The sequence below is a fragment of the Taurulus bubalis genome (genome assembly GCF_910589615.1).
Source record: "Taurulus bubalis genome assembly, chromosome: 12".
Lineage (NCBI taxonomy): Eukaryota > Metazoa > Chordata > Actinopteri > Perciformes > Cottidae > Taurulus > Taurulus bubalis.
Window position 1 is genome coordinate 21,444,379 of NC_136600.1, and position 26,312 is coordinate 21,470,690.

At 41.4% G+C, this 26,312-nt stretch overlaps 4 protein-coding genes across 4 annotated transcripts in view; all 4 read left to right on the forward strand.

Annotated features, from left to right (window-relative positions):
• The window catches only part of spaca6 (sperm acrosome associated 6), a gene marked incomplete at both ends in the record, with an annotated part of 47,333 nt that extends 40,163 nt beyond the window's left edge, over positions 1-7,170 (forward strand). The window contains one exon of the mRNA XM_079228083.1: positions 7,047-7,170. Coding sequence (XP_079084209.1) covers positions 7,047-7,170 — 124 coding nt within the window. The remainder of the gene's footprint in view (positions 1-7,046) is intronic.
• Positions 7,171-7,234: 64 nt separating this feature from the next.
• Positions 7,235-8,236, forward strand: LOC306744660 (chemerin-like receptor 1; the record flags this gene model as incomplete). Its single annotated transcript, XM_079227342.1, has 1 exon — positions 7,235-8,236. One exon carries the CDS (start codon positions 7,235-7,237, stop codon positions 8,234-8,236), a length of 1,002 nt encoding a protein of 333 aa, XP_079083468.1.
• Positions 8,237-12,339: 4,103 nt separating this feature from the next.
• LOC306744661 (chemerin-like receptor 1) lies at positions 12,340-13,410 on the forward strand (the record flags this gene model as incomplete). The annotated part of the gene is made up of 1 exon (XM_079227343.1): positions 12,340-13,410. The coding sequence occupies one exon, from the start codon at positions 12,340-12,342 to the stop codon at positions 13,408-13,410; it is 1,071 nt and encodes a 356-aa protein (XP_079083469.1).
• Positions 13,411-23,135: 9,725 nt separating this feature from the next.
• On the forward strand, positions 23,136-24,239 carry LOC306745354 (chemerin-like receptor 1; the record flags this gene model as incomplete). Its single annotated transcript, XM_079228123.1, has 1 exon — positions 23,136-24,239. The coding sequence occupies one exon, from the start codon at positions 23,136-23,138 to the stop codon at positions 24,237-24,239; it is 1,104 nt and encodes a 367-aa protein (XP_079084249.1).
• Between the last annotated feature and the right edge of the window lie 2,073 nt (positions 24,240-26,312).

A 26,312-nucleotide genomic window follows, 5' to 3' on the forward strand; every position in this document is an offset into this window, starting at 1 on the left:
GGGGTTGATTCAAATGTGCAGGAGTTTAAGAAACCTAACTCGGGTATATCTGGAGTCCAAAAGCAAACAGGAATGTTCCAGGCAAGCTTTAAGAGATGAAATTCCTGAGATATACAATTTAGATTTGCTTCATGGTCGGTACATGAATTCCCTTTTGTTTCAAAGTTGCAATCAGGTCTGCGGTTGTTTGCCAGTCCCATTATGCAGCGATGCCTACATTTATGCACCTTTACTGTACATGCCAGATGTTTCAGGAATGCATGCTAATGAGGGACATGCAACATGAATTCATGCAACATCTTTATTTCAATGACAGAAAATGACGAAGCTGCAAAAGTATGGCAGCCCTGCTGTAAATGTACTGTTTGAGTACTGTCAGTAGTGTTTCATCTCAAAGTATGATTCCCTTCCAAAATAAATTGGATTGATAGAGCAAAATGGGATGCTTACAAATAGGAAAAAATCTCTTTGCTTGCAGGTTTGAATCTACAGAGGCACCGCAGTTATGTGTCCAGCTTCAAGTGGACAGTGGCACGGAGGGTGTGGCATGCTATTTTTTTTTTACTGCACGGAAACCCTAAATTATCGACAGATGCTGCTGTGACTTTCTTACACGTGCTGCAGGCTGAAGAGAGCGGATGTGCAACCTACACAGTCAGATGTCGATTCACACAGTCAACACAGAGCGATTCCACCAAACCTCAAGCCAACGTGAGGTCAACCCACATAGAGAACAACACATTACGCAGCAGGGTCACCGATGAGAAGTCACCACTCCCCTCATTCTCAGGTAGTCATCTCAACAACCCACCATTTATGTATTTAGTTGTTTGTTTACTTGCTGTTTTCACTTTTGGAATTTCCCAAAGAACAAAAGCTCCATCGTTTGGCAATTGAACAAGACATGTCTTGGCATGATTTTAGATTAGACATCAGATTAGTGGAGCAGCAAATGCAGGCCTATTTAACTGTATATTACTGTGAGTCTGCAAAAGTATCTTGCATCTTATAAAAACAGAAACAAGGGGGAAAAAATGTCCTCTGAAATGTAGTTTAGTATCAGTATACAGTTGCAGAAAATGAAAATACTCAAATACAAGTACCTCAAAAGTATGACCTGAACTCTGTGTTCATGTACAGTTCAGAACATCAATGTGCAATGTACCATAATAAAGGCATGCTTTGAATAATCTGATTTACAGATCAAACACTTATGCAGCAACAACAGGGAGGAAAGATTGGTGAAAAGAAAAGATTATTTTGATGATTATTCGTAGAAATTTGTAATTGACACATGGTCGCCAATAAAAGTTGTTTATAAAATGTTTTAAGTAGAGCAAATCTCATTTTGATCTCAAATACATCTGTAAAGTTTCGTGACTGCACCTTCTAGTCAATGCCTTCACGTGAGAAAATCTATCCACAGCAGTGGCGGGCCGTCAGGGCCTTATAAGCCTTCTCTGGTGGCCTAAACATAATCACAAAGTTATAGCTATTTTTTTATGAATATTATATTTTTATTTTTTGTAATATCTATTTTATAATGTAATTGTTTTTCACAAATACACTACATGTATTATAATTTTTCCCCATTAGCTTATTTTCTCATTGCACAGCTCATGTCTTCATCTGTTCCTCTGCTTCAGGCCTCTGGTATGCCTCTGTTTGGGAGCAGGTTAACAGCAACTTATCCACACTTACATCACATTTCACCTTTCTTTCTCTGTGGAAGAGTAGGCTGATAGAAAGCTTCTAGAACAGGGGTGTTAAACATACAGCCCGCGTGCCGGATCAGGGGCCGCCAGGGTGTCCAGTCCGGCCCGTGGGATAATTGTTAAAATTGCAGAAAAAAAAACCTGAGTTGGAACTTGAACCACTGATCCTCTGATTCTAAGACGGGCATGCTAACCATTGAGCCACAGTCAGAATTGATTGCTGCACTGACATTACAAAAAATATTGCCCAACTGCAAGGGAATCTGCAGATAAACAGTGGGCTGATGTCTGAATTTTTGGTCTTTATGTTTCTAGTTTATTGAAGAAATACCTTAAAATAGGGTTTATCATCCAAAAACCTTCACCAATGATTTAAACACAGAGAAATATTGTCAGTATATGCGTTATTATGCTATGATTTTACTGGTCTGGCCCACTTCAGATCAAAATGCATGCATGTGGCCCCTTAACTAAAATGAGTTTGACACCCTTGTTCTAGAAGGTCTGGACGTCTTATTCATCACAGGGCCCGGCGTGACCATTAACATGCGCTGTGATTGGTCAGTGAGCCTAGAATCTCAGGATTTACTGGATTTACCGATGACGCCTTTCCCACAGAGGGTTACGGAGGGTCTGGTGAGTGAAATGCTGGTTGTGATTACTGTTTTTTTTTATATTTGCAGTCTTTTTTAATCATAAACAAGCCACAGCGCTGTTGTTGCTGTTGGACTGGGGCAGCTGGTCCTGTGCCTCTCCCCACAGCTTTGCTGCGTGTGTGTGCACTGTGCAGGGTTTCATTTCCACGGTTTTGTTGGATTGTGTTGTTATAACTAAATGTAACTGGTTGTTGATTTGGACAACATGCATTGTTGTTGACCCGACGGGGTTGGGCTGGTCAAGTCGGTCAGCCAGGATGCACAACATCGCGAGGCACATTGCTTCTGTCACACCCTCTGTGTCAATCTTCCTCTTCTTGGATATTTTGGGGTTATTTGTTCATTTTGCACCCTGACAGCGGTCGAATAGTCCTTTTTGGTTAGGAACCTTCCTAACTGAGTGAAATGACCCGGAACTACTCCATTCTTCCATTGGTAACTGTGTGTTTAACGTCACATTGCAATGAATTGTGGGTGATACCCTTGGGCAAAGTTGGCATCTAATACTGACTTACGAAAAGGGTTCATAAAGGGCTCAAATGTCTGCCAGAGAGCCCTCAAGCACTCGATGATGTGACAGTGGGACAGAACTAAACCCTCACGGCGTTAGATGGAGCGTGCCTCAACGTCCGTGAGTCCTAAGGGTGGAGACTGGGATTGGAACAAAAACACAGCCTTCACACACTAGGTATGAGCGTGGGAATGTACACCTTCTTGAGTTTCCAGCTAGTAGCATACCAACATAGTTAGCTTTCTCATTGGTAGATGGACACGTGTGTCTAGTTGTGCATGTGTAGGTGTGTGTGTGTGTGTGTGTGTTTGCTTTTTTGGAGAGACAGATCAAAGGGTGGAGATGTACTTAATTATTGGGTGTTCCTCAATGTTCATCACTGGGAAACGATGATGTTATAACAGTGCCAGTGATCTTCCGTTTGCTTGCCCTACATGGACAATACATCTTCATCTTTTCCTGATTCACTGGTCGATGTTTCAGTCGTACATTCAGAACTTACAATCCCCTTCATACATTTCAGAAATGAAAGGATTCTTCTTCATGTCGTAAATATGAATAACCGCTTAATCTTTTGAACACGGGACTTGTTTCTTTCTTTTGTAATTCTCATCTATTCTGTCTTTTGGTTTTCCTGTAAAGAAAAATGCAGCATGTACATTTGGAGGATAATTATAGAACAAGTTTTAAAAGGAGATTTAATGGAGATATCCAAATCAACATGAGCAAACGTTAACAACAGCCTAATGTTAGTCTATCGAGTCCCAAGTCACTCGTAACTTTAGTTTATTAAGTTTAAACAGCATAGGCTACTTAGGTTACGTTTATTAACCTAACGTTTTTATACCCAGTGCCTACGAAGCATTTATGATTGATTTAGAATGTTTAGGCCTAATGTTTAAATTACATATTATTTTATTGAAAGTGTCCCATTGTCATTTTTGTTATTTTGATGGCAACTTTTATAAAATGAGCAATATGAATGAATGAGATGGTGCGAGATCTAGGTCAATAATGTACTGTTCAAGGGTGTTGTTAGACAAACCCTTGAACAGTACATTATTGACCTTTTTCCTTAAACAAACATTAAATTCTGTGACTTTAACATGTGTTCGTGTACAGTTTGGAACATCGTGTACAGCAAGGAAGGTTTCGTTTGAATAACCTGTTTGACAGAAAAGACATTTGACTTGGCAAAGTATTCGGATATTGTGTGTGTCATTCACAGGCGTCACTAGGAGCACATTTTGCCAAAACACACACATGCACACACACACAAGGTTTAAGCAACACAAACACTGCAGATATGAAAAGAATGACGTCTCAGGGAATGTTCAAGGCTAAAAATATACTTCATAATTCAGGGGAGTGGACGAGATCAACCTGCATAAAAAGAGATGGAGACACACAACTGCCCGAGAGCTGAAACATCCCAGAGTTCCATTTCGACCTCCTTCAGAGCTTCATCACTGCAGCTCCACTCGACCTCCAGATAAGTACGGCAAGCTGCACCCTCTTCCTCTACCCCAAAAGACTTGCAGATGTAATTGCAGCAAAAGGCGGTTCCACAAAGTATTGACTCAGGGGGGCTAAATAATTTTGCACACTGCACTTTTCAGTTTTTTATTTGTGAAAAAAATTTAAAATCAGGTACAATTTTCTTTGTACTTCACAATTGTGTGACACTTTGTGTTGGTCTTTCACATACAATTCCAATAAAATATATTTATGTTTGTGGCGTGTAATGTGACAAAATGTGGAAACGTTCAAGGGGTATGAATACTTTTGCAAGCCACTGTCTGTGTGTGTGTATATGTGTATGAATGAATGAATGAATGAATGAATGAATGAATATATACTTTATTAATCCCCAAGGGGAAATTTTTTTGTCGTCATCAGTAGCGCCTTACAATTGACAAGTGAAGATACAAACACACAAGATAAAAGATCAATGTATAAAGAAGCAACAGGGATGAAATATATATACAAATTAAAATAAAGTCATATATATATATATTTAAATATACACAATAGAATAGAATACAACTAACTGGAGAATATATTTATATTTACAGCCGCAGATATGTATTTATATATATATACTTGTATTAAAAAAATGTCCTTATTGTCCTCAATTTATTTTGTATTTATCTTTTTGACTGTTTTAATGTTTTCTTAACTGTTTTAAATCCTGTTTTCTCTGCATTATGTTTTGTTGCTTTTAATGGTTTTATGTGAAGCATGTGCACTACAAATAAAGTTGACTTGCCTTGCCTTATTATGTCAGTGTTGGAATAAATGTTAAATATTTAACTGCAAAGTAGTAATGCATGTTTGATACCTTTTTTACATTGAATCATACTGGGATGTTTGAGGAAATTGATTAGATGGCCAACAAAAATAATCCACCAGCCACTGGTCATGAAGTTCACATATATACGGCATCTCCATCCGGCATCTCCAGATGGTGTTTCTAACAATAATGAATGGATATACTTTATTAATCCCCAAGGGGAAATTTGGTGTTGAGTAGCAGCAATTTACAGACAAAAAATAAGATATAAAAACAGCAGGGATGAAAGATATATATGTATATATATACACATATGTATGTCTATATATATATATATATATATATATATATATATATATATATATATATATATATATAGACATACATATGTGTATATATATATGTATATATATATACATATATATATATATATATATATTATAAATTAATACTCTGTTCTTTTTTCTTTCATCCCAGCTATTTTTATTTCTATTAGTATTATTATTGTCTATATATATATATATAGACAATAATAATGTGTAATGTATTAATTTAGGAATTAAATTAAACTTAAACAGTAGAAGTATGTAAGTGTGTAAGGTGTAAATAAACAAACAATAACAAACAATAGGAGAGTCCAAAAGTGTGAAGTGAAGATAAACATGTACAGTGGTTAATCAGTCAGAGGATCTGGCAAGCAGTGACTTGTTATAAAGTCGTAATGCCACAGGCGAGATTGTGTTTTGTTGTAGAAAATAAATAAAACAAATATTGAACCTGCACTGCAATGCATAAACAGCCAAAGAATCGCGTTCAAGTTTAATGGCCTTCAAAGGAGGGGGTGCGTGCTGCGCCGAAGGTCCCGCCTCAAGCGCCTTAAGCGATGACGTCACATATCTAAGGAGTCGTGGATCAGAACTCCAAGACTCCCACAGGATACTCAGACAGACTCGTCCTGTGTGCGTTTTCCAGCCGACACATCCTCATCGGACAGGCGCGTTTTGGGAGGTACTGTACCTTTGTTATCTTCAGAAACCTTGGTTCTGCAAGAAATAGACAATAAAAGCATGTTGAACATCTTTGTTTGGGATTTGAATGGCTTCCTTTCAGGAGAGATGCTGCTCTTTGTGATCAGTAAAAGTCTTTGGAAGAAATTGACAGTGCAAATAGCCTGCTGCCTATAAACTCTAGCATATAGGGTGGAGGAACGCTTGCTCTGATTGAACAGAGGGCTTTTATCTTCTGTGGCCAAGACTCTGATTTCCAGATCTCTGCTCCCGTTTCATTTGTGCACTGATGTGACTTTCATTCAGTGGGAAAATCACGTGCGCGTTGTGCATGCGTGTGTAAGCGTTGCATGTTGTGCAATACTTTTCAAGTTTGTTTATTTTTTCAGTCTCATTTCTATTGTGGCTCACAAGATAGTTGCACGAAGTACAATAGGAGCATTATCTGAGGGCTGTTTTTGCCAAGCTGACAATTTATCATTTTAAAGAGTGGACATAACGTTTTTTGAAAAATTATTCAGGAAAACTTTCATTTAATGCATTATTATTAGGGACGGTTATTGACCTCTGGTTGATTTTTTTTTTCTACAGTAGATTCTTGGTTATTGTGATTTTCTACAGTACTTTGTTTGGTACACTGATTTTTTTTTACAGTATCTTATTAGTTACTGTAACTTTCTACAGTACTCTGTTGAGTACAGTGATTTGTTAAAGTAGATTCTTGGTTACTGTGATTTTTTTACAGTACTTTAACAGGTACAGAAATATTTTACAGTACATTATAGTTTACTGTACTTTTTGGGGTATGGGGGAGATTGTGTTGGACTTAACTTAATTATTATTAGGGACGGTTATTGCCCTCAGGTTGAAATGTTATTTCTTTTTTTTCAGCAGGTCTCAAGAAGACAATGATGGAGCTAACGACTGCTTCCACTTTCTATCACTTCAATACATCAGACCCCACTGGAAGAAATGGCTCTTTGTATGACGAAGACGACGATGAGTATGACTATAAGGACGAGCACGCTGATCTGAGACAGTCGCTCAACATCATGTCTCTCATTGTTTACTGCCTGGCCTTTGTTCTTGGTGTGCTCGGAAATGGAGTGGTTATCTGGGTGACCGGGTTCAAGATGAAGAAAACAGTTAACACAGTTTGGTTTCTCAACCTCGCTGTGGCCGACTTCCTCTTCACGGCATTTCTGCCCCTGAGTGTGACCTACACAGCTTTGGATTTCCACTGGCCTTTTGGCAAGTTCATGTGCAAACTGAACAGCACAATAAGCTTCCTGAACATGTTTGCCAGCGTCTACATTCTGGTGGTGATCAGCGTGGACAGATGTGTCTCCGTGGTGTGGCCCGTCTGGGCCCAGAACTACCGAAGTGTGCGCAAAGCATCCTGTGTGAGTCTGGGGGTTTGGGTTCTGGCTCTGATTCTCAGCACTCCATACTTCATCTTCAGGGACACTGGGCCGTCATATAATAATTACGACATCATCAACTGCTTCAACAACTTTGCTTTTTCTGATGACTACGAAACGCTGTCTGTGAATCAGCTGCGACAGTTTCGTCATCAGGCCATGACCATCACTCGCTTCCTCCTGGGATTTGTTGTCCCCTTCACTGTCATTGTCTCCTGTTATGCTGTGATCATCCATCGTCTCAGAAGAAACCGCACCCTGTCCAGCCACTCAAGTCGCCCCTTCAAGATCATCGCTGCCGTTATCACCACTTTCTTCCTGTGCTGGGCACCTTATCACATCATGGCTTTAATTGAGTTGGTGAATCACATGGCTAGTCACGCAAGTGAAACATTAGACCATGTGACCACGATTGGAGTCCCGATAGCAACCAGCCTGGCCTTTCTCAACAGTTGCCTGAACCCACTGCTGTATGTGTTCATGGGACAAGATTTCAAGGATAAAGTCCGCAAATCCATCCTGAATGTTTTGGAGACTGCCTTCCAGGAAGAGGTGTCTCGCTCCTATACGTACACAAACTCAATGGTCACCAGTCGGAGCAAAGACAAGTCGGTTTCTGATGCTGAGGTGTAAGGTTTTCCATGGTTTCAAAAAACAAATACTGTAAATAGCAAATGTAACTGTATATAACACATAACTTGGCTTCTGCTGTTGTTGTTTTTTTTCATCAAATGACCCTCAAGGCAAATTCTGAAATTGAAAACATTACACCTGTTACCGTTTGATTAATATGAGATTTAGGATTGGCAGCTTCACCGTCCGCATTTACAATATTACAAACGGAAATGTTATACAGTAACTTCTACATTTATCTTTTGAGTAAGAATGGTGTTTTTTCACTACAAAGTCCTGTTGTTGGCTGCAATTTGACTCACCGCAGGATCCTTAGTTTCCATACTAGACCTCCTGGATATGTAATGTGCCATCTTTTTTTCAAAGAGAAGCCTCTTGCAATTTAAAGAATAGATCTTACAGTTTATGGATTTTTTTTTCTCAAAAGGAACGTTATGTCGCATATACTCAACACCAGTTGTTTATAGGCCAAGATTGTAGACTATATTAATAATCAAAACATCTGGCACATCACCTCAATAACAATTAAGCTAGTTTGACAAAGAACACAATGCATGCATTTAGTAGGTTGTAAACTAATGCACTAAAGAGTAACAATAAATAATCTACAGTGTGAAATGGTGATGAGCAACCACTGCATAAACAGGCTTATGGCAAATCAATTCACAAACTTGCCCCTGATCCCATTATGCGTGTGTATGACCAAATTGGGCACATGACCACAAAGACCATCTTTGGTACAAATTACTCTGCCTAGTTACACTTGATTTAGTTTAACTCCTTTAGTTAAGTAAGTTTACCTGTAATGTCTATTACTTATGTTGCCTGCCATTTGAAAACAGAAACTGATTCAACTGTCTTTTGACTGTTACTTGTATATTGCATGCTTTGATAAACATGTTTTTTTACCAATGTTATTCAGCACTAGGACAGACTAATGTACACCTGATAAATACCTTTTATAGTGACTATGATATTATAAGGTTTAAAGTAGAAGCTGCATTGTATACTTGGCTTGGTTTCATCTTTTGATCATTGTTACTTTTTGGGGGAGAAATGTTTGACATGTGATGCGCAGTGTGCCATAATCCGAGAATTTCAATGTAACATTTTCCCCATTTATTTCCGAGGCTATTTTCATCATCGATGTATCTTCCAGTTTTGTACTACATCTATAAGTGTCTTATTTTAGTTTACTATTAAAAAAAGATGAAGAGAAATCACCAGCACATTTTAGAAACGAGAATCACTGAATATTTTGTAAAAGATCAATCGGTTATCAATCGACTAATTGAATGGAGACAAAGTGAAAAGGACACACCTATTCTGTGTATTGTATGCCTTTGGTATTGTGGCATATAGTGATGAACCGCTCCATAAAATGTCTAATGTAAACAATGTAAATTGTGATTTGACTCTTTTTATTTTAATATGTTTGTAACCTTAGTGGCCAACTCTGCAGAGAGTCCATTAATGGTGATACTGATTATGATGTTATTGTGGTTCTTGTGGTTACAATTACTTCCATTATTAAAATATCATTTGGACCGTGTTTCCTCTCATGATGTACATCCCATAATGACCACATAGCCTTTACAAAACACTGTGCATGGACTCTCTTTCTCTTATACAGAAAGAGAGGCATGTGCATGTCCTATACACAACTTCTCTAATGTAACACATAACTAACAAGAAGCCCATCACAGTAAGTACTTTTTTATTGTTTCTTCACTTCCTCATTATTATTTTACTCATAGCCAGTAGAGGGAGCTGTTTTACTAATTATGTGCTTCTCAGAATAAGAACAGCTAACTTCAAAAGGAAAAAATAAGCCTGGAGCACAGATTGTGTTTGTACCCTTTCATATGCCTTCAATGGTGCAAACAGATTTGTGGCACTGTTTGCAATATTAAAGGCATTCCAGTCTAGTAGTCAGGAAGCGGGTAAATCATCAGTCGTTTGTGATTGTATAAATATTATGGGTAGACATTTAGTGTCAAAGGCTGTAATTGTTAGTAGCTCTGATATTATGTCCTGTTATTCTGATAAACTCGATTGTCTAACGTCAATAGTGAATTTGTTAATGTTATCAGTAAAATAGTATTAATTATAGCTTGTACTAAAAAAAATACATTAAAATTTGAAGATCTATCTGTATCCCTTTACAGTATAGTGCTCGTTGTGTGTGCAAAATATTTCATAAGTTCTTATCAGCGTTAAGTTATTTTTTGATGTGATCTTAAAATGAAGAAATTTGTGAGACAACAAACTGCCGCTAAAAGTATTAAAAGTATACCACAAAGGTGACTGAATTGTGGGAGTGCTTCAGTCCACTCTGCAACTAAACAGCTGTGAGTTCAGGTGTGTCCTTTGCGATACCTGCAGCAAAACCTAGCACTCAAAAACTGGCTAAAATAGTTTGTTTGAGAGAAAATGTGAGTTTCATGTACGTATGCAAGACCTTGATGTTTGAGTTATTTATGTTAAGTGAATGATGATTGTGTTACTTGTCATTTACTATATGGTAATCTGATATTTACTCCCTATGTATTACATTTTGTGTCAGGGCATAATACTGAGTACATATTTTCTCTTCAGATAAAACCAGCCTTCCCTGCCCTTCCACCTGTCCACGCCTCCAGCCTGAGGACTGCTGTGACTCAGGAGGTAGAGTGAGTAGTGCACTGCCCGGAAAATCAATGATTCGATACCAGGCTCCATCAATCCGCATGTCCATGTGTCCACGGGCAAAATACTGAATCCCAAATTGCTAGCCAAGGTTGTGCCATCAGCTTGAATGTGTGCACAGTGAGGAGCTCAAGCCCAGAGGGCTAAGTTTATCAATCAGTTTCATGGAGGAGATTTTTGTTTTAGCAATTGTGAATTTTTTTATTTGCACTTTGCTTATAGTTTACATGTCTTTACAAGAGATGAAAAAAAGAAGAAAAAAAAGAAGAAAAATCTGATAGCGTGCCGCGCAGTGAGCGTTGGTGTGACTGACGTCCCATTTCTAAGACTTTCATCTGTCAATTTCATGACTTACTGCCACGGACGTGATCAACCTCGACCAAGAAAGGTATTGTTTCTTCTTTTTTTTGCGAGATCAAACCGACAAGGTTGTTAAAAGGAAACATGACACTAAAATAATCTGATTTGGTCCATTACCCGTAATTATATAATAAGGCATTATGAATACTTGATGAGCATATTGGCTAAACCGCTTCTATTAGAGGGCGTAATGCGTGTGTGGGTGATTTTTAAAAAGAAAACATAGATGGTCAAACTAAAGCTTTTGGTCATCAAAACATGTTCCTTTTGTATGCGTATATGGACCTGTACTTGTATTGTATACGTGCCTCAATGTTGACAAAGGCGTGTTAATTTTGGTAGAATAATAGATAAACAAAATAAGACTGACTGGAAACAAGTTTCAGGGTCAGAAACAGTCAGACGTGATGATGGTTATTGGGTGAGAGGTCTTGCAATTGCAGAGGGGAACTGTTTTTATTCTTAGATGACACCGCAGATCATTTAATGAGAGATGAGGCTCTTGGAGAACCAACCAATAACTGCACAGATGCAATAAAACAAGTTTAAACAAAGGCTTAATAATAGGCAACATGTTTATTACTTTCAGGGTAGATCAACCATCTTCTCATACATAATTATCATTATTACCACTGATGACGCTGCTGCACTTCAAGCTTCATCTTAAGTTGAGCAACAAGGGATGGAATGACTTTTTTTTCTGTCATTAAGTCAGATGTCAACCTATTTGTATTTTGTGACGTGCCCAAACTCGTGTTATTGCATTCTTTGTCTTTGAATCTGTAGAATGTCATGAATTTTGTCTTGTAGAAATTATGTTGATTATGTTATGTTTACAGTACTTTAACAGATACAGTGATATTTTACAGTACATTATAGTTTACTGTACTTTTTAGGGTATGGGGGAGATTGTGTTGGACTTAACGTCTTTTAAAAATGATTTAGAAAAACTTTTATTTCACACATTATTAATTAGGGACGGTTATTGCCCTCAGGTTGAAATGTAATTTTTTTTTTTTTTACTTTTTTTTTTTTCAGCAGGTCTCAAGGAGGCAATGATGGAGCTAATGACTGCTTCCCCTTTCTATCACTTCAATACATCAGACCCCACTGGAAGAAATGGCTCTTTGTATGACGAAGACGACGATGAGTATGACTATAAGGACGAGCACGCTGATCTGAGACAGTCGCTCAACATCATGTCTCTCATTGTTTACTGCCTGGCCTTTGTTCTTGGTGTGCTCGGAAATGGAGTGGTTATCTGGGTGACCGGGTTTAAGATGAAGAAAACAGTTAACACAGTTTGGTTTCTCAACCTCGCTGTGGCCGACTTCCTCTTCACGGCATTTCTGCCCCTGAGTATTGCCTACACAGCTTTGGATTTCCACTGGCCTTTTGGCAAGTTCATGTGCAAAGTGACCGGCTCATTAACCGCCCTGAACATGTTTGCCAGCGTCTACATTCTGATGGTGATCAGCGTGGACAGACTTGTGTCCGTGGTGTGGCCCGTCTGGACCAAGAACCACCGAAGTGTGCGCAGGGCATTCTGTGTGAGTCTGGGGGTTTGGGTTCTTGCTCTGATTTTCAGCATTCCATCCTTCGTGTTCAGGGACACTGAGCCATCAAATCTCGATAAAGACATCACCATCTGCTTCAACAACTTTGCTTTTTCTGATGACGATGAAACGCTGTCTGTGAATCAGCTGCAACAGTTTCGTCATCAGGCCATGACCATCACCCGCTTCCTCCTGGGATTTGTTGTCCCCTTCACTGTCATTGTCTCCTGTTATGCTGTGATCATCCATCGCATCAGAAGAAACCGCACCCTGTCCAGCCACTCAAGTCGCCCCTTCAAGATCATCGCTGCCGTTATCACCACTTTCTTCCTGTGCTGGGCACCTATTAGCATCATGAATATAATAGAGATGCTGCATTTCTTGTATTATGAAAGTGAAACATTAGACCATGTCACCACTATCGGAATCCCTATAACCACCAGCCTGGCCTTTCTCAACAGTTGCCTGAACCCACTGCTGTATGTGTTCATGGGACAAGATTTCAAGAACAAAGTCTGCAAATCCCTTATGAATGTTTTGGAGACTGCCTTCCGGGACGATGTTTCTTAGTATGTTATTTAGGTTTTACCATTTCCTTGCCTGTGCATGTTAGACTGAAAAGAAAACAATACAAGTCAAAGTTGTGTTTATCCCCATCATTTCTTTATTTGGCCTGTGTGGTTGTTGTCGCCACACAAATTACCCATGCATGTATATTCATTAGTGTATTGAGCACCTGAATGCCATCAATATACTTGTTTCCTTCCCTGTTCTGACACCAAAGAAAGGGATTCATCTGAATTTGGACTGTTGGCTTGATAAATATTCATATATATATGTAATCACTGTAAGGAGAGGCTAACATAGTCTCATCAATAAGTATGACCTAACTGTCAGACAACACAGAACCAAAGAAATGGAATGGCCACTTACGTAATATGTCAGACTATAGGTATGAATACTGTGACATGTAGCAACCTGTCTTTGTACTGATGCATTTGATTAGATGTTTATTTGAATCATAAAGGATGATGATTATTGTTTTTGTAATTTTTCTTGCTATTGTAATTTTTACAATAGCAATTATTATTGAAATATGATTTGGGCTTTACTGTTTTCCACCTGTGATGGGATATAAAGACTGCAGCACATTCATTGATTGTTTTGCCTTTAATTGTACAAACTGATTTGTTGCACAGTTTTACCATTTGCTTTTACATGCCGGCTGGATATTGTTCTAACGATCTCAATGGGGTAAATATGATACATTTGTTTATTTTATTAGTGAAATAGTTTCTACACATAGGGGGAAAACTCATGAAAACATTTAGATCTTCTTTAGTGTCACAATGTAATTTTATGTGTCTTGTTCAATTAAAAGAGGAGACACATTTAGAACTGAGTGAGTATTTCAGCCAACGCCATACTGTTGTCTATTAATGGATGTTTAACTGACATTGAGATCCTGCCAGAAGTGTTTGGGGTTGTGCCTTTTCAAACTGATAAGTAGTTTTGAAACTGAAGATATCAGTTGCACATCATTTGTGTCTCTAAATGTCAGAGGAAATCTGACGAAGAAAGAGTAAAAGAGGATGCTGACAGTGAGGAACACACTGTAGATAACCCAGGCGTGTCAATTGTTCTTGTTGGAGGAAATGGTTATCTGTGGTATCGCTGGTACTCTTTATCATTATTGTTGTAGTCTTTGTCAGAGAGAGCTGTTTTACACATCTTGTGCTTTTCAGATCAAGAACAGCAAACTTCAGAAGGAAAGAAACATCCCTGGAGCACATTGATTGATTTACACATTTTAATAGTGCAAACAAATTTGTATCACTGTTTGCAATATTAAAGGCATTCTGGTCAAGTAGTCAGGAAGCGGGTAAATGGTCAGCCATTTGTGATTGCATCTACATATGTTGAGTAGACCTTTAGTGTCAATGTCTGTAATTATCAGTAGCTTTTACATTGTGTCCTATTATTCTGATTATTATCTTTATCACATCATGGCTTTAATTGAGTTAATGAAAATATACAAATGATTTTCACAATTTGTATATATATATATTACAGTCTATATATTTCTGAACCACTGCACAACAAGCTAATAGCAAGTGTATTATATTTGTACAGCATCATCCCAAACTACCAACTTGCCCTTTACACTCAACTCAACACCCTCTAGTGAAATTGGACAAAATGAAAATCCTCGTAAAACTTTCTTTTGGTTGATCTGAACTGATTTTTGATAGGATGTTGTTTTATATGATGACGCTATATTTGTGTAAAAATGAACTCCAGTCAACTAGAATTGTGAGTGAACTGTGTGTTTAATGTTGGCCATAATAAACAGTAAAACAATATAGAGTATAGCAGGGGTTCTTAACCTTTTGGACCTCGGGGCCCAACTTTTCAAGTGCAAATCGTCCCGGGGCCCATTCAAATATTCACACTGTATTGGTTTAACTAATTGATTTCACTCGTGGTTTGATTTGTATTCAAAAACTAAATGAAATCCACCTACAGTTTAAAAAGCAAAAACCTGATACAATGTGATCATCACAAAGACATTTATTTTTCATGTAAAACCTGCACATACAACAAGATGCCGAACAGAGAACAATTCATGGAACAAATAAAGCTAATACAACAACTAATGTTTGCGGCCCTCTATGGCGCTATTCTTAACCATGGGGGCTATATATATATATATATATATATATATATATATATATATATATATATATATATATATATATTACTAACAGCTTTTATCGGAAGTCAAGTCATGTTTTGCTTTATTGTCAAAGTTAATGTGATGTACTTCCGTTTTCCGACAAGTTTAGGAAGGGTTTTTCCCCCTCCAGATTTAGACCTGGAATAAATGTGTAAACTTTTAAAACAAAAATATTTTTTTTCTGAAGATATTTCATGACCGTGACGCATTGTTCTTGTGTCACGTGACCAAGTCGCCATTCTGACTTGGAGAAAGCAGAAAAAAGCAGAAAAAGCCCGGCCAACTCCGGGGCAATGTCTTGATTTTCTCTGAGGGACACCTTGAGATTGGACTACTATAAATCTGAAATGACATTAGTTTGTAACTATGGACCATTACTTTCAAAATCTTATATGAAATTAGAGCTAAATTGGTTCATGAAATGTGATTTGAAGTTAGCTCATGAAAGAGATTTGAGCAGGCTTTTATTTTGAAATCTTAGATTAGAACGTCTTGATTGTCTCTGGGTGACATCTTAAATAAATAAATACAAATCAGCTGCTGCAAGTGATGCTGTGTTCCACACGACTGCACATGTTCAAGTGATTTAATCAGAGCAAGGATGTTGAGGTAGATTAACTGATTTTTCAGTTTCCCTCGTGAAAGTCTACATGTTGAGCTCCCTTCCTGTTTTCTTATGACATACCATTACTTTGTAAAGTATCCAGTTTGATTTGGATGCTCACTATGTGGTAATTAGTTTGTTTTGGCTATTAATTGTGTTATTTTCAACATGCTACAAACCCTAAAAAGGTGTAGCTGTAGATTGCCTAAATTAAATTCAAAGAACACAAGACAATTTGTAATGTTTTTATTATGGCACGCACACTGTATTACCATATTCAGAAAGTATGTATTCAGAAAGGAAACACTTTTTATTTTGGTATGTATCAACTTTCTTTTATCAAGTGCAATAACATAAGTTATGGCCAGGAAGAGGAGCCAGATACCACCAAGATCTGTTTCACGGTTTAGACACAAAAGAGGCGGAGGTGAAGTTCAAGGAAACGGCAACATGATAATTTTGTGTTCAAAGCATTTCTAAAGGAATCAAAATGAACAATCCTATTAGGTTAATTCACGTATTGAGTTATTAATTCACGTATCCATGAGTTATTTGTAAAGTTAAAAAGAGTTTCTCAACTTTGTCGGCTGGACCCCATGTTGCAGATTTGTGGTATTTAGTCCATTGATGTTGATATTTGTTTTTTATAAAATAAATTGATGTGCTTTGAAACATCATTTCTATATAGTTTATGTATCATGCTCTTTATAGAAAATGCATAGGATTTCAAGATCTCTTGCTGCTGGACTACAAGATAATTTTGAGTTGCACATGGTGGAGGAGGAATGGCACAGACCTTGGGGTGAGAAGGTGAAACTAGTATTTCTGTTCATAACATACAAACTATAGTGTCTCTCGTGCACACACACACACACACACACACACACACACACACACACACACACACACACACACACACACACACACACACACACACACACACACTGAAAAGACAACCAGCTTGTCCTGTCAAGCACCTGCATCTATCAACTTCATTTCTGTTCCAAATCTTTATTTTAGAAACAGGTGGATCAGAATGAAATAGGGCAGGACAATGACTGGGCAGGAAACGGTTGTTGGAGTATGCATGGACGCTAATCTGGAAGTTTATTCATGCGATGGTGTCTGTCTGAAGCAGATGGGAACACTCTCCTTTGACAGTGATTGGTTGAAAATATCAGTGATGACATCGGTTAGGTTGGCACATGTTCTTAGTACACAACCAAGGATGTTATCAGACCCAGCAACTTTACTCATATACTCATCAGGTTTTTCTCACATCCACTGTGGATACTGACAGTGGCCAGCAGGGGGCCATCTAGAGGCTAATCTGTCAACGTGGCCTCCTACATGATGAGGCAGCTCCTGCTTTTTGTAGCTTGTGACATCCTGGATCACCACATATCTTTTGTGTTGTGGGTGTTGAGGATTCTCCCACCAGTCTCTTCACGCCTCCGCTTTTCCGCCTTGATGCCAGCTGTCAGTCCTGCTCTGGCGATGCTGTATGCATCCTTGTCAGCTGACCGAAAGGCCAGAGTTTTTTTTTACTTTGAATAGTGCCCTCACCTCTAATTCATCCAGGCTTTCAAAACAGTCCTGCTGGAGCTTCATCTTTCCACACTTTAAATGTTTGTTTTTTCTGATGGTTTAGCCCATTTTAATCAGCTGGGCGAAAGTAGGCAGCAGGAGCAGATGTAACAGTCGCCCCCACCCCCCTCTTCTCACTGGGGTTCTGCCGGTGAGAATACGTCTAGAATAAGTCTAGTCACCATTTACAATAACAACTAATTGAACTCTTGAATTGGACTCTTTTGGGGTCTCATTTAACCTGACTTTGATCTGCATATGTCTCATTCTGAATATTCTTCAGGTAAACTGGTTTGTTAAAATCTGAAGTGTATGCTCTTCATTGGCTCCCAAAATAAAAACAAATGTCAACATTAGGAATACAGGGACAGTATAATGTCTAGTGTGTTGTATGTCATGGTGTCAGCAGGATTATTATTAGCAGCAACCGTAGGAGACAGCGTTTCAACGCAGTGATGCCAGAGCTGTTTGTGGAAACATTTTTTAGTTCCTTAAATTTGTGAGCACTTATTACTAATGCCAAACTGCCGTGACATTGTGGCTGTTTGTTTCAAAATTTTTAAACAATACAGATTGGGTGTAAAAACAGGATGCGAAAGATTTGTGCAATTTCCCTGATGAAAACTAAATAATCTTTCTCATCTAGGAAACAAGTCCTCAGTCAATGCAAAGCAGCACTGACATGATGCTGCTCAGTGTAATGTACTGTAACAGACTGAGGGAAATGTTATATTATGAATGTTATGTTCAGGAGGTCAGTGAACGTCTCATGAGCTGGGCAGCTGGGCAGCTGTGAAGCGTGCCTGTGATTGGAGAGCGAGGGAGGGGGGATGTGGTTGTGTGTGTGCTGCGAGCCGTTCGGAGCAGAGTCTATGACCCGGAGCAGAGGTGAAGCTAGTTCAGAGGTTTTCACGGGATTCTACTGTTGTTTGGCTACGGCCCACAGTAGCCTGTTCTATTGTTCCCGTAATAAACACACTATAAGCCATCTAATGTCTCGTAGCTTTCCAGACCCAGGGTCGCTACATTTGGTGTCAGAAGTAAAACATTCGCTATCATCAACATCGCCACGCGGGTTAGCAGCAGAGAAGCTAAGTGGCTAAGGCTCGTCAACGGTGAGAAACATGACGTCGGGGAGCCGTCTCGAGAGTAAACGGGAAGGAGAAAGTGACGAACGAGAATGGAACGGTGCAGCCGGGGCCTGGCAGACGATGGAGCACCGAGAGCGGGTAAAAGAAATGACCGCGAGGCCCATGCCAGTAGATGGTCCACTGAAGTAAAAGCTCTCCAGTTAGCGATGTACCTCATGGGTGACGCTTTATCAAGCCTGCTGCTGCTGAGTCCCAATGATAGGAGTGATTATGATGCACTAATTGGGGCTCTAAAGCGACGATTTGGACAATGCTCTGTCACTAGCCTGCTCCGCTCTGAACTATGCAGCAGACAGTGACGGCCAGAGGAGCCGCTCAGGGAGCTCGCTAATGACATTGAGGGGCTTGTTCACCGCACCTACACCCACATGCCCCCGTCCATCCAGAGCGAGCTAGCTAGCTAGGGACCATTTCCTCCAGGCCCTGCTGCCAGCTGACCTGTGCATCCAGACACTACTGGCTCACCCCGGGTCGCTCCAGGAGGCCTTGGAGTCAGCGACGGAGAGAGAGATGCTGTGTGCTGGCGCCTTGGGTAAAGTAGTTGAAAAAGCATCAAAGGGGAGAGCTGCTTGTGAGACTGAAATGGAGTTGGCGCAGCCTGCCTGGGTGGGGGAGCTAACCCAGCTGGTGAGGGCTGCCACTTTGAGAGATGAGAGGCAAGACAAGCCACGACCAAGAGTCTGCTGGGGGTGTGGGCAGCCTGGCCACCTGGTCTGACACTGCCCCTATTCCACTGCGGACAAGGGAAATGAGTCGGGGACCGCATAATCGGGACTATGCGGACCCCTGGCACCCTGTCCCAGCCCCTCTAATTAACGAACCGTCCGACCAAATAGGGGCAACCAGACCACCGGATGATTTTGATGGTCAGCTGGAGCGACTAGTGGTGCTGGGTCGAACCTGTTGGTATGCACCGCTCGCCATTGGAGGGACATGCTGCTCTGCACTGGTAGACACGGGTTCGTTAGCAACCCTGGTGAGGCCCCATGTGGTGAAACATGGAACTGATATTTTTCCCACTATAGTGAAACTGCAGTCGGTCACCGGAGAGTGAACTACCATTGTTGGGGAACCAATAGTGACTCTGGGGCTGGGGAGAAAGTCTATCCGTTGCCCGCTGTGGGTTGCTAACCTGGAGGACTGTATACTGGGACTGGATATTCTCGGGGCTTTGGACTGTGTCATCAACACAAAGAGAGGAACTCTCACGTTCCCTGGTGGCCATGTCATCCAGATGTGGCTCCCAGCTGCATTCCCTCAAATGATCCACCCCCACTACCCTCCACAAAGCCCTGCAAGGGATGCAGCGAGCGGGAATCATTGATCCTTCCACCAGCCCCTGGGCCTCGGCGGTCGTCATGGTCCCCAAAAAGCAGAAAGAGGCGTGGCGTTTCTGTGTGAACTTCAGACCCCTCAACAAAGTCACAAAAAATGACTCCTACCCCCTTCCACGCATCGACGAAGCCCTCGACACGGTGGCAGGGTCAGCCTAGTACTCCTCTTTGGACCTGCGGAGCGGGTATTGGCAGGTCCCTCTCAGCCCTGAAGCTAAGGCCAAAATTGCCTTCATCACTAATGGGGGCTTGTGGCAGTTTAAAATCCTTCTGTTTGGCCTCTGCAATGCTCCTGCCATGTTCGAGAGACTAATGGACCGGGTACTCGCTGGTATCCCTCGGCAGGAGTGTCTTGTGTACCTGGACGACATACTGGTGCATGGGGCGTCCTTCCAGGCGGCTCTCAAGGCCCTGAGGCGGGTGCTGGAGAGGGTGGCAGCAGCAGGTCTAAAGCTGCTCCCACAGAAATGCTCCTTCATGCAACGGGAGGTCACATTTCTGGGGCACAAGCTTGGGGGCGGCGGTGGCGGCACCATGGATCATAAAGTGCAGACAGTGAAGGATTGGCCTACCCCCAGCACTGTGCAGGACCTGAAAAGCTTCCTGGGCCTGGCCTCCTACTATAGAAAGTTTGTGAGGGGGTTTTCCTGCATAGCTATACCACTATTCCGCCTGCTGCAAAAAGGGGTGGTGTTTGATTGGACAGAGGAGTGCCATGCAGCTTTCACTTCACTGCAGAGAGCCCTCGTGGAGGCCCCAGTCCTTTCACCGCCTGACCCCACCCTGCCTTTCATCCTTGACACGGACGCCAGTAATGCAGGCGCAGGTGCTGTGCTGGCCCAAGTGACTCCTGAAGGAGAGAGAGTGGTGGCGTATCACAGCGGACAGTTTAACAAGGCTGAACGCCGCTACTGTGTCACGAGGCGGGAGGTGCTTGCTAAGGTCTGTGCCATCCGACATTTCAGATTTTACCTTGGGGACCTCCACTTCACAGTTCGGACCGACCACTCTGCCTTACAGTGGCTCATGTCTTTTAAGGAGCCAGAAGGCCAGCTGGCACGCTGGATTGAGGAGCTACAGGCGTATGATTTCACTGTGGTCCACAGACCGGGGGCACCCCACAGAAATGCTGATGCGCTTTCACGCCGGCTTGCAACACTGATGGCTGCAACTACTGTGAGAAAAGAGAAGCGCAGGAAGAAGAGCGGCTGCAACCTGTGAGAAATGTGCTGCAGTGGGACCGGTGGGCACGCCAGCAGGCCATGGACTGACAGCTGTAGACACAGCAGAGTGGGGGTGCAAACAGGAAGAGGATGTTGACATAAGGCCAGTGCTCGCTTGGGTCGGATCCCAACAGCGACCACCTAAGGGAGCTCCGGTATCTGGTCACTTCGGCGTTACTTAGACCCTCCGTCGCCTCCGCCAGAGGTTCTACTGGGGCCAACATAGGTGGGATGTGGAGGACTACTGCCGCCGCTGCAACAGCTGCACGGCAAAGAAAGGCCCTGCAGACAGATCTCATGCATTTTCCGGCTGGGTGTACCATGAATAGGGACGACATTTTGAAGTCGGAGAGCTGGTCCGGTTGTATAGCCCTCAGAGGAAGAAGGGCAGGTGCCCAAAGCTCGATAGTGAGTGGGTGGGGCCCTGCCGAGTCCTGGATAGACTTGGAGAGGTGGTGTACAGGGTCCAGCTGCCACCACGAGGACGGAAAGTCGCTCTTCACAGAGACAGGCTGGCCCCCTACCGGGGCACAGTCACCCCACCAGGGCAAGAGCCTGGGACACGGGGAACCCTGGACTCTGCCCGGACAACCCCCCACACCCTTCCCAATGTGCCCCCTCCGCCCGTCCCTTCACAGACTGGTCTTGGTGTCCCTGGCCCAGCCCCTCCCTTCCCCTGCCCTTGGTCCCAATGTCCCCGCAACCCCTTTTCCTTCTCCCCAACACCGACGGCAGCCTCAGAGGAAACGGAGGCCCCCTGGCCACCTGAGAGACTTTGTGGGGGAGGGTAGTGTAACGAACTGAGGGAAATGTTATGCTATGAATGTTATGTTCAGGAGGTCAGTGAACGTCTCATGAGCTGGGCAGCTGTGAAGCGTGCCTGTGATTGGAGAGCGAGGGAGGGGGGGGATGTTGATGTGTGTGTGTTATGAGCCGTTCGGAGCCCAAAGTAGCCTGTTCTATTGTTCCCATTATAAACACACTATAAGCCATCTAACGTCTCGTAGCTTTCCTGACCCAGTACTATACTAGAGTTTTACTTACAGTTTACATGTCTTGACAAGAGATGTAAAAAAAAAAAGATCTGATGCGTGCCGGCTGTACTTCCTCCTTGACGCACAGTGGGCGTTGCCGTGACTGAATCACATTTCTAAAATTTTCATCTGTCAATTTCATTACTTCTGCTACGGACGTGATCACGCTCGACCAAGAAAGGTATTGTTTCTTCTTAGAATTGTATGGGTTTCTTTGCGAGATTAAACCAACGAGGTTGTTAAAAGGAAATATGACACTCAAATATTCTGATTTGGTCCATTTTTATATTGCCTTATACAATAAGGCATTATAAATAATTGATAAGCATATTGACTAAACCGCTTCTATCAGAGGGCATAGTGCGTGTGTGGGTGATTTAAAAAAAAAAAAATCCAATCTGGTTCTCGTTCGAGGCTCTTGAGAATTAACCAGACAGGGTAGATCCACTTCTTGTCATACAGGATGATCATTATTACCACTGATGACGCTGCTGCACGGCAAGCTTCAGCTAATGCAACAAGGGATGGAATAGAACTTTGTTTTTCTTCACTAAACCAGATGTCAACATATTTTATATTTATATTGCTTCTTCATGTTGCCATTGCAGGGATCAATATGATGGAGATGAATGCTACCCCTTCCTATCACATCAGTACATCAGATGTACCTGGAAATAATGTCTCTTTGTACATTGATGATTATGCTGAGCTGAGAAAGTCTCTCCACATCATGTCTCTCATTGTTTACTCCCTGGCCTTTGTTCTTGGTGTGCTCGGAAATGGAGTGGTTATCTGGGTGACCGGATTCAAGATGAAGAAAACAGTTAACACAGTTTGGTTTCTCAACCTCGCTGTGGCCGACTTCCTCTTCACAGCATTTCTGCCCATGAGTATTGCCTACACAGCTTTGAATTTCCACTGGCCTTTTGGCAAGTTCATGTGCAAAGTGACCGGCTCATTAACCGCCCTGAACATCTTTGCCAGCATCTACATTCTGATGGTGATCAGCGTGGACAGACTTGTGTCCGTGGTGTGGCCCGTCTGGACCCAGAACTACCGAAGTGTGCGCAGGGCATCCTGTGTGAGTCTGGGGGTTTGGGTTCTGGCTCTGATTCTCAGCATTCCATCCTTCGTGTTCAGGGACACTGAGCCATCATTTGTCAGTGAAGACATCACCATCTGCTTCAACAACTTTGCTTTTTCTGATGACTATGAAACGCCGTCTGTGAATCAGCTGCGAGACTTTCGTCATCAGGCCATGACCATCACCCGCTTCCTCCTGGGATTTGTTGTCCCCTTCACTGTCATTGTCTCCTGTTATGCTGTGATCATCCATCGCATCAGAAGAAACCGCACCCTGTCCAGCCACTCAAGTCGCCCCTTCAAGATCATCGCTGCCGTTATCACCACTTTCTTCCTGTGCTGGGCACCTTTTCAAATCATGGCTTTAATACAGATGCTGAATTTCCTGTATTATCAAAGTGAAACATTAAACCATGTCACCACTATCGGAATCCCTATAACCACCGGCCTGGCCTTTCTCAACAGTTGCCTGAACCCACTGCTGTATGTGTTCATGGGACAAGATTTCAAGGACAAAGTCTGCAAATCCCTTATGAATGTTTTGGAGACTGCCTTCCAGGACGATGTTTCTGGGTCTCTCACTGGAACACAGTCAATGGACACCAGTCAGAGCAAAGAGATGTCATCCCTTAATACTGAAGTATAAGGTTTCTCATGAAATAAATAAATACATTATGAAGCTGTACATAGCAAATAATCTTTACACAGATATAAATATGTGTAAATTACTTTATTTTGCTTTTTTTCATGAACCTTCAAGACGAGTTGTAAAGATTATCTGAGATTGAAGCATGTCAAGCTCATGTAGAAGTTGGTTAGCTGATCGAGTGTCAAAGATTACTGCCTTTTATTACACATACAGTATTTACAATCTGATGGAACCACTTTATGTTCATATTGTTGCAACAAGTTGTGATGCCTTTTGTGAGCTAAACCTTTGTTGAATAAGGTGGTAGTGAAATGTTTTCATCATACGGAGCAAATGGTTGCAAGAGCTCTATGGTTCTGTGCCTCCAGTCTGTACCATAATGGAGCTAAATGGGATTTCCTGGACATAAGAACCCAGCTGTTGTTTAAAAATAGGTATTACATGTGTTTAGGATAAACTCTGCTTTTCTCTCTGTCCGCTGGTGTGAGTGGCTCAGCGCTCACCTGTGCTCGGACACGTGTAAGTGCGCATCGGGGCGGAACTCCGCCGTGCGCGATACCGAGAGCAGTGAAGAGTTGTAAACGTGCGACCATGGAGAGACAGAAATGACATGCCGTCGTGTAGATAAGATCAATAACATGAGGCCGTTTAGTTTGTTTAATAATAATTAATATCATGGTAGGGAAAACACTGTGGGCCTAAATAAGTATATTTATTATTTTTGAACAAAGGTTAAATGTTATTTCACAAGTTTCAAAAATGGCCATATAAAAAAAAATGCCCCTGGATTTCAGTCAGTGGGGGCAAAAATATGTAAATCTCCTACCCTGCACTTACGTAATATGTCAGACTATAGGTATGAATATTGTGACATGTAGCAACCTGTCTTTGTACTGATGCATTTTATTAGATGTGTATTTGAATCATAAAGGATGATGGTTATTGTTTTTGTAATTTTTCTTCTTAAATAAAGACTGCAGCACATTCATTGATTTTTCATCTTCAATTTTTCGAACTGATTTGTTGCACAGTTTTACCATTTGCTTTTACATGACTACAAAACGCTGTCTGTGAATCAGCTGCGACAGTTTCGTCATCAGACCATGACCATCACCCGCTTCCTCCTGGGATTTGTTGTCCCCTTCACTGTCATTGTCTCCTGTTATGCTGTGATCATCCATCGCATCAGAAGAAACCGCACCCTGGCCAGCCACTCAAGTCGCCCCTTCAAGATCATCGCTGCCGTTATCACCACTTTCTTCCTGTGCTGGGCACCTTATCACATCATAGCTTTAATTGAGTTGGTGAATCACATGGCTAGTCACGCAAGTGAAACATTAGACCATGTGACCACGATTGGAGTCCCGATAGCAACCGGCTTGGCCTTTCTCAACAGTTGCCTGAACCCACTGCTGTATGTGTTCATGGGACAAGATTTCAAGGATAAATCCGCAAATCCACAAATCTGCAAATCCCTTATGAATGTTTTGGAGGCTGCCTTCCAGGACGATGTTTCTGGGTCTCTCACTGGAACACAGTCAATGGACACCCGTCAGAGCAAAGAGATGTCGGCCCTTAATACTGAAGTATAAGGTTTCTCATGACATAAAGAAACACATTATGAAACTGTACATTGCTAATAATCTTTACACAAATATAAATGTGTGGATCAAATTCCTTTTTTTGCTTTTTTTATGAACCTTCAAGACAAGTTGTAAAGATTATCCGAGATTGAAGAAGTTGGTTCGCTGATCGGGTATCAAAGAGTACTGCCTTTTATTACACATACAGTATTTATTTTATTTTACTTTGCAACAAGTTGAGATGCCTTTTGTGAGCTAAACCTTTGTTGAATAAGGTGGTAGTGAAATGTTTTCATCATACGGAGCAAATGGCTGCAAGAGCTCTATGGTTCTGTGCCTTCAGTCTGTACCATAATGGAGCTAAATGGGATTTCCTGGACAAACAAAACCAGCTGTTGTTTAAAAATAGTCAAAGTCAAAGTTTTTTTTTTCATCCCCACCACTTTTTCAATTTTACAAATTTGACCTGTGAGGTCATTGTCGCCAG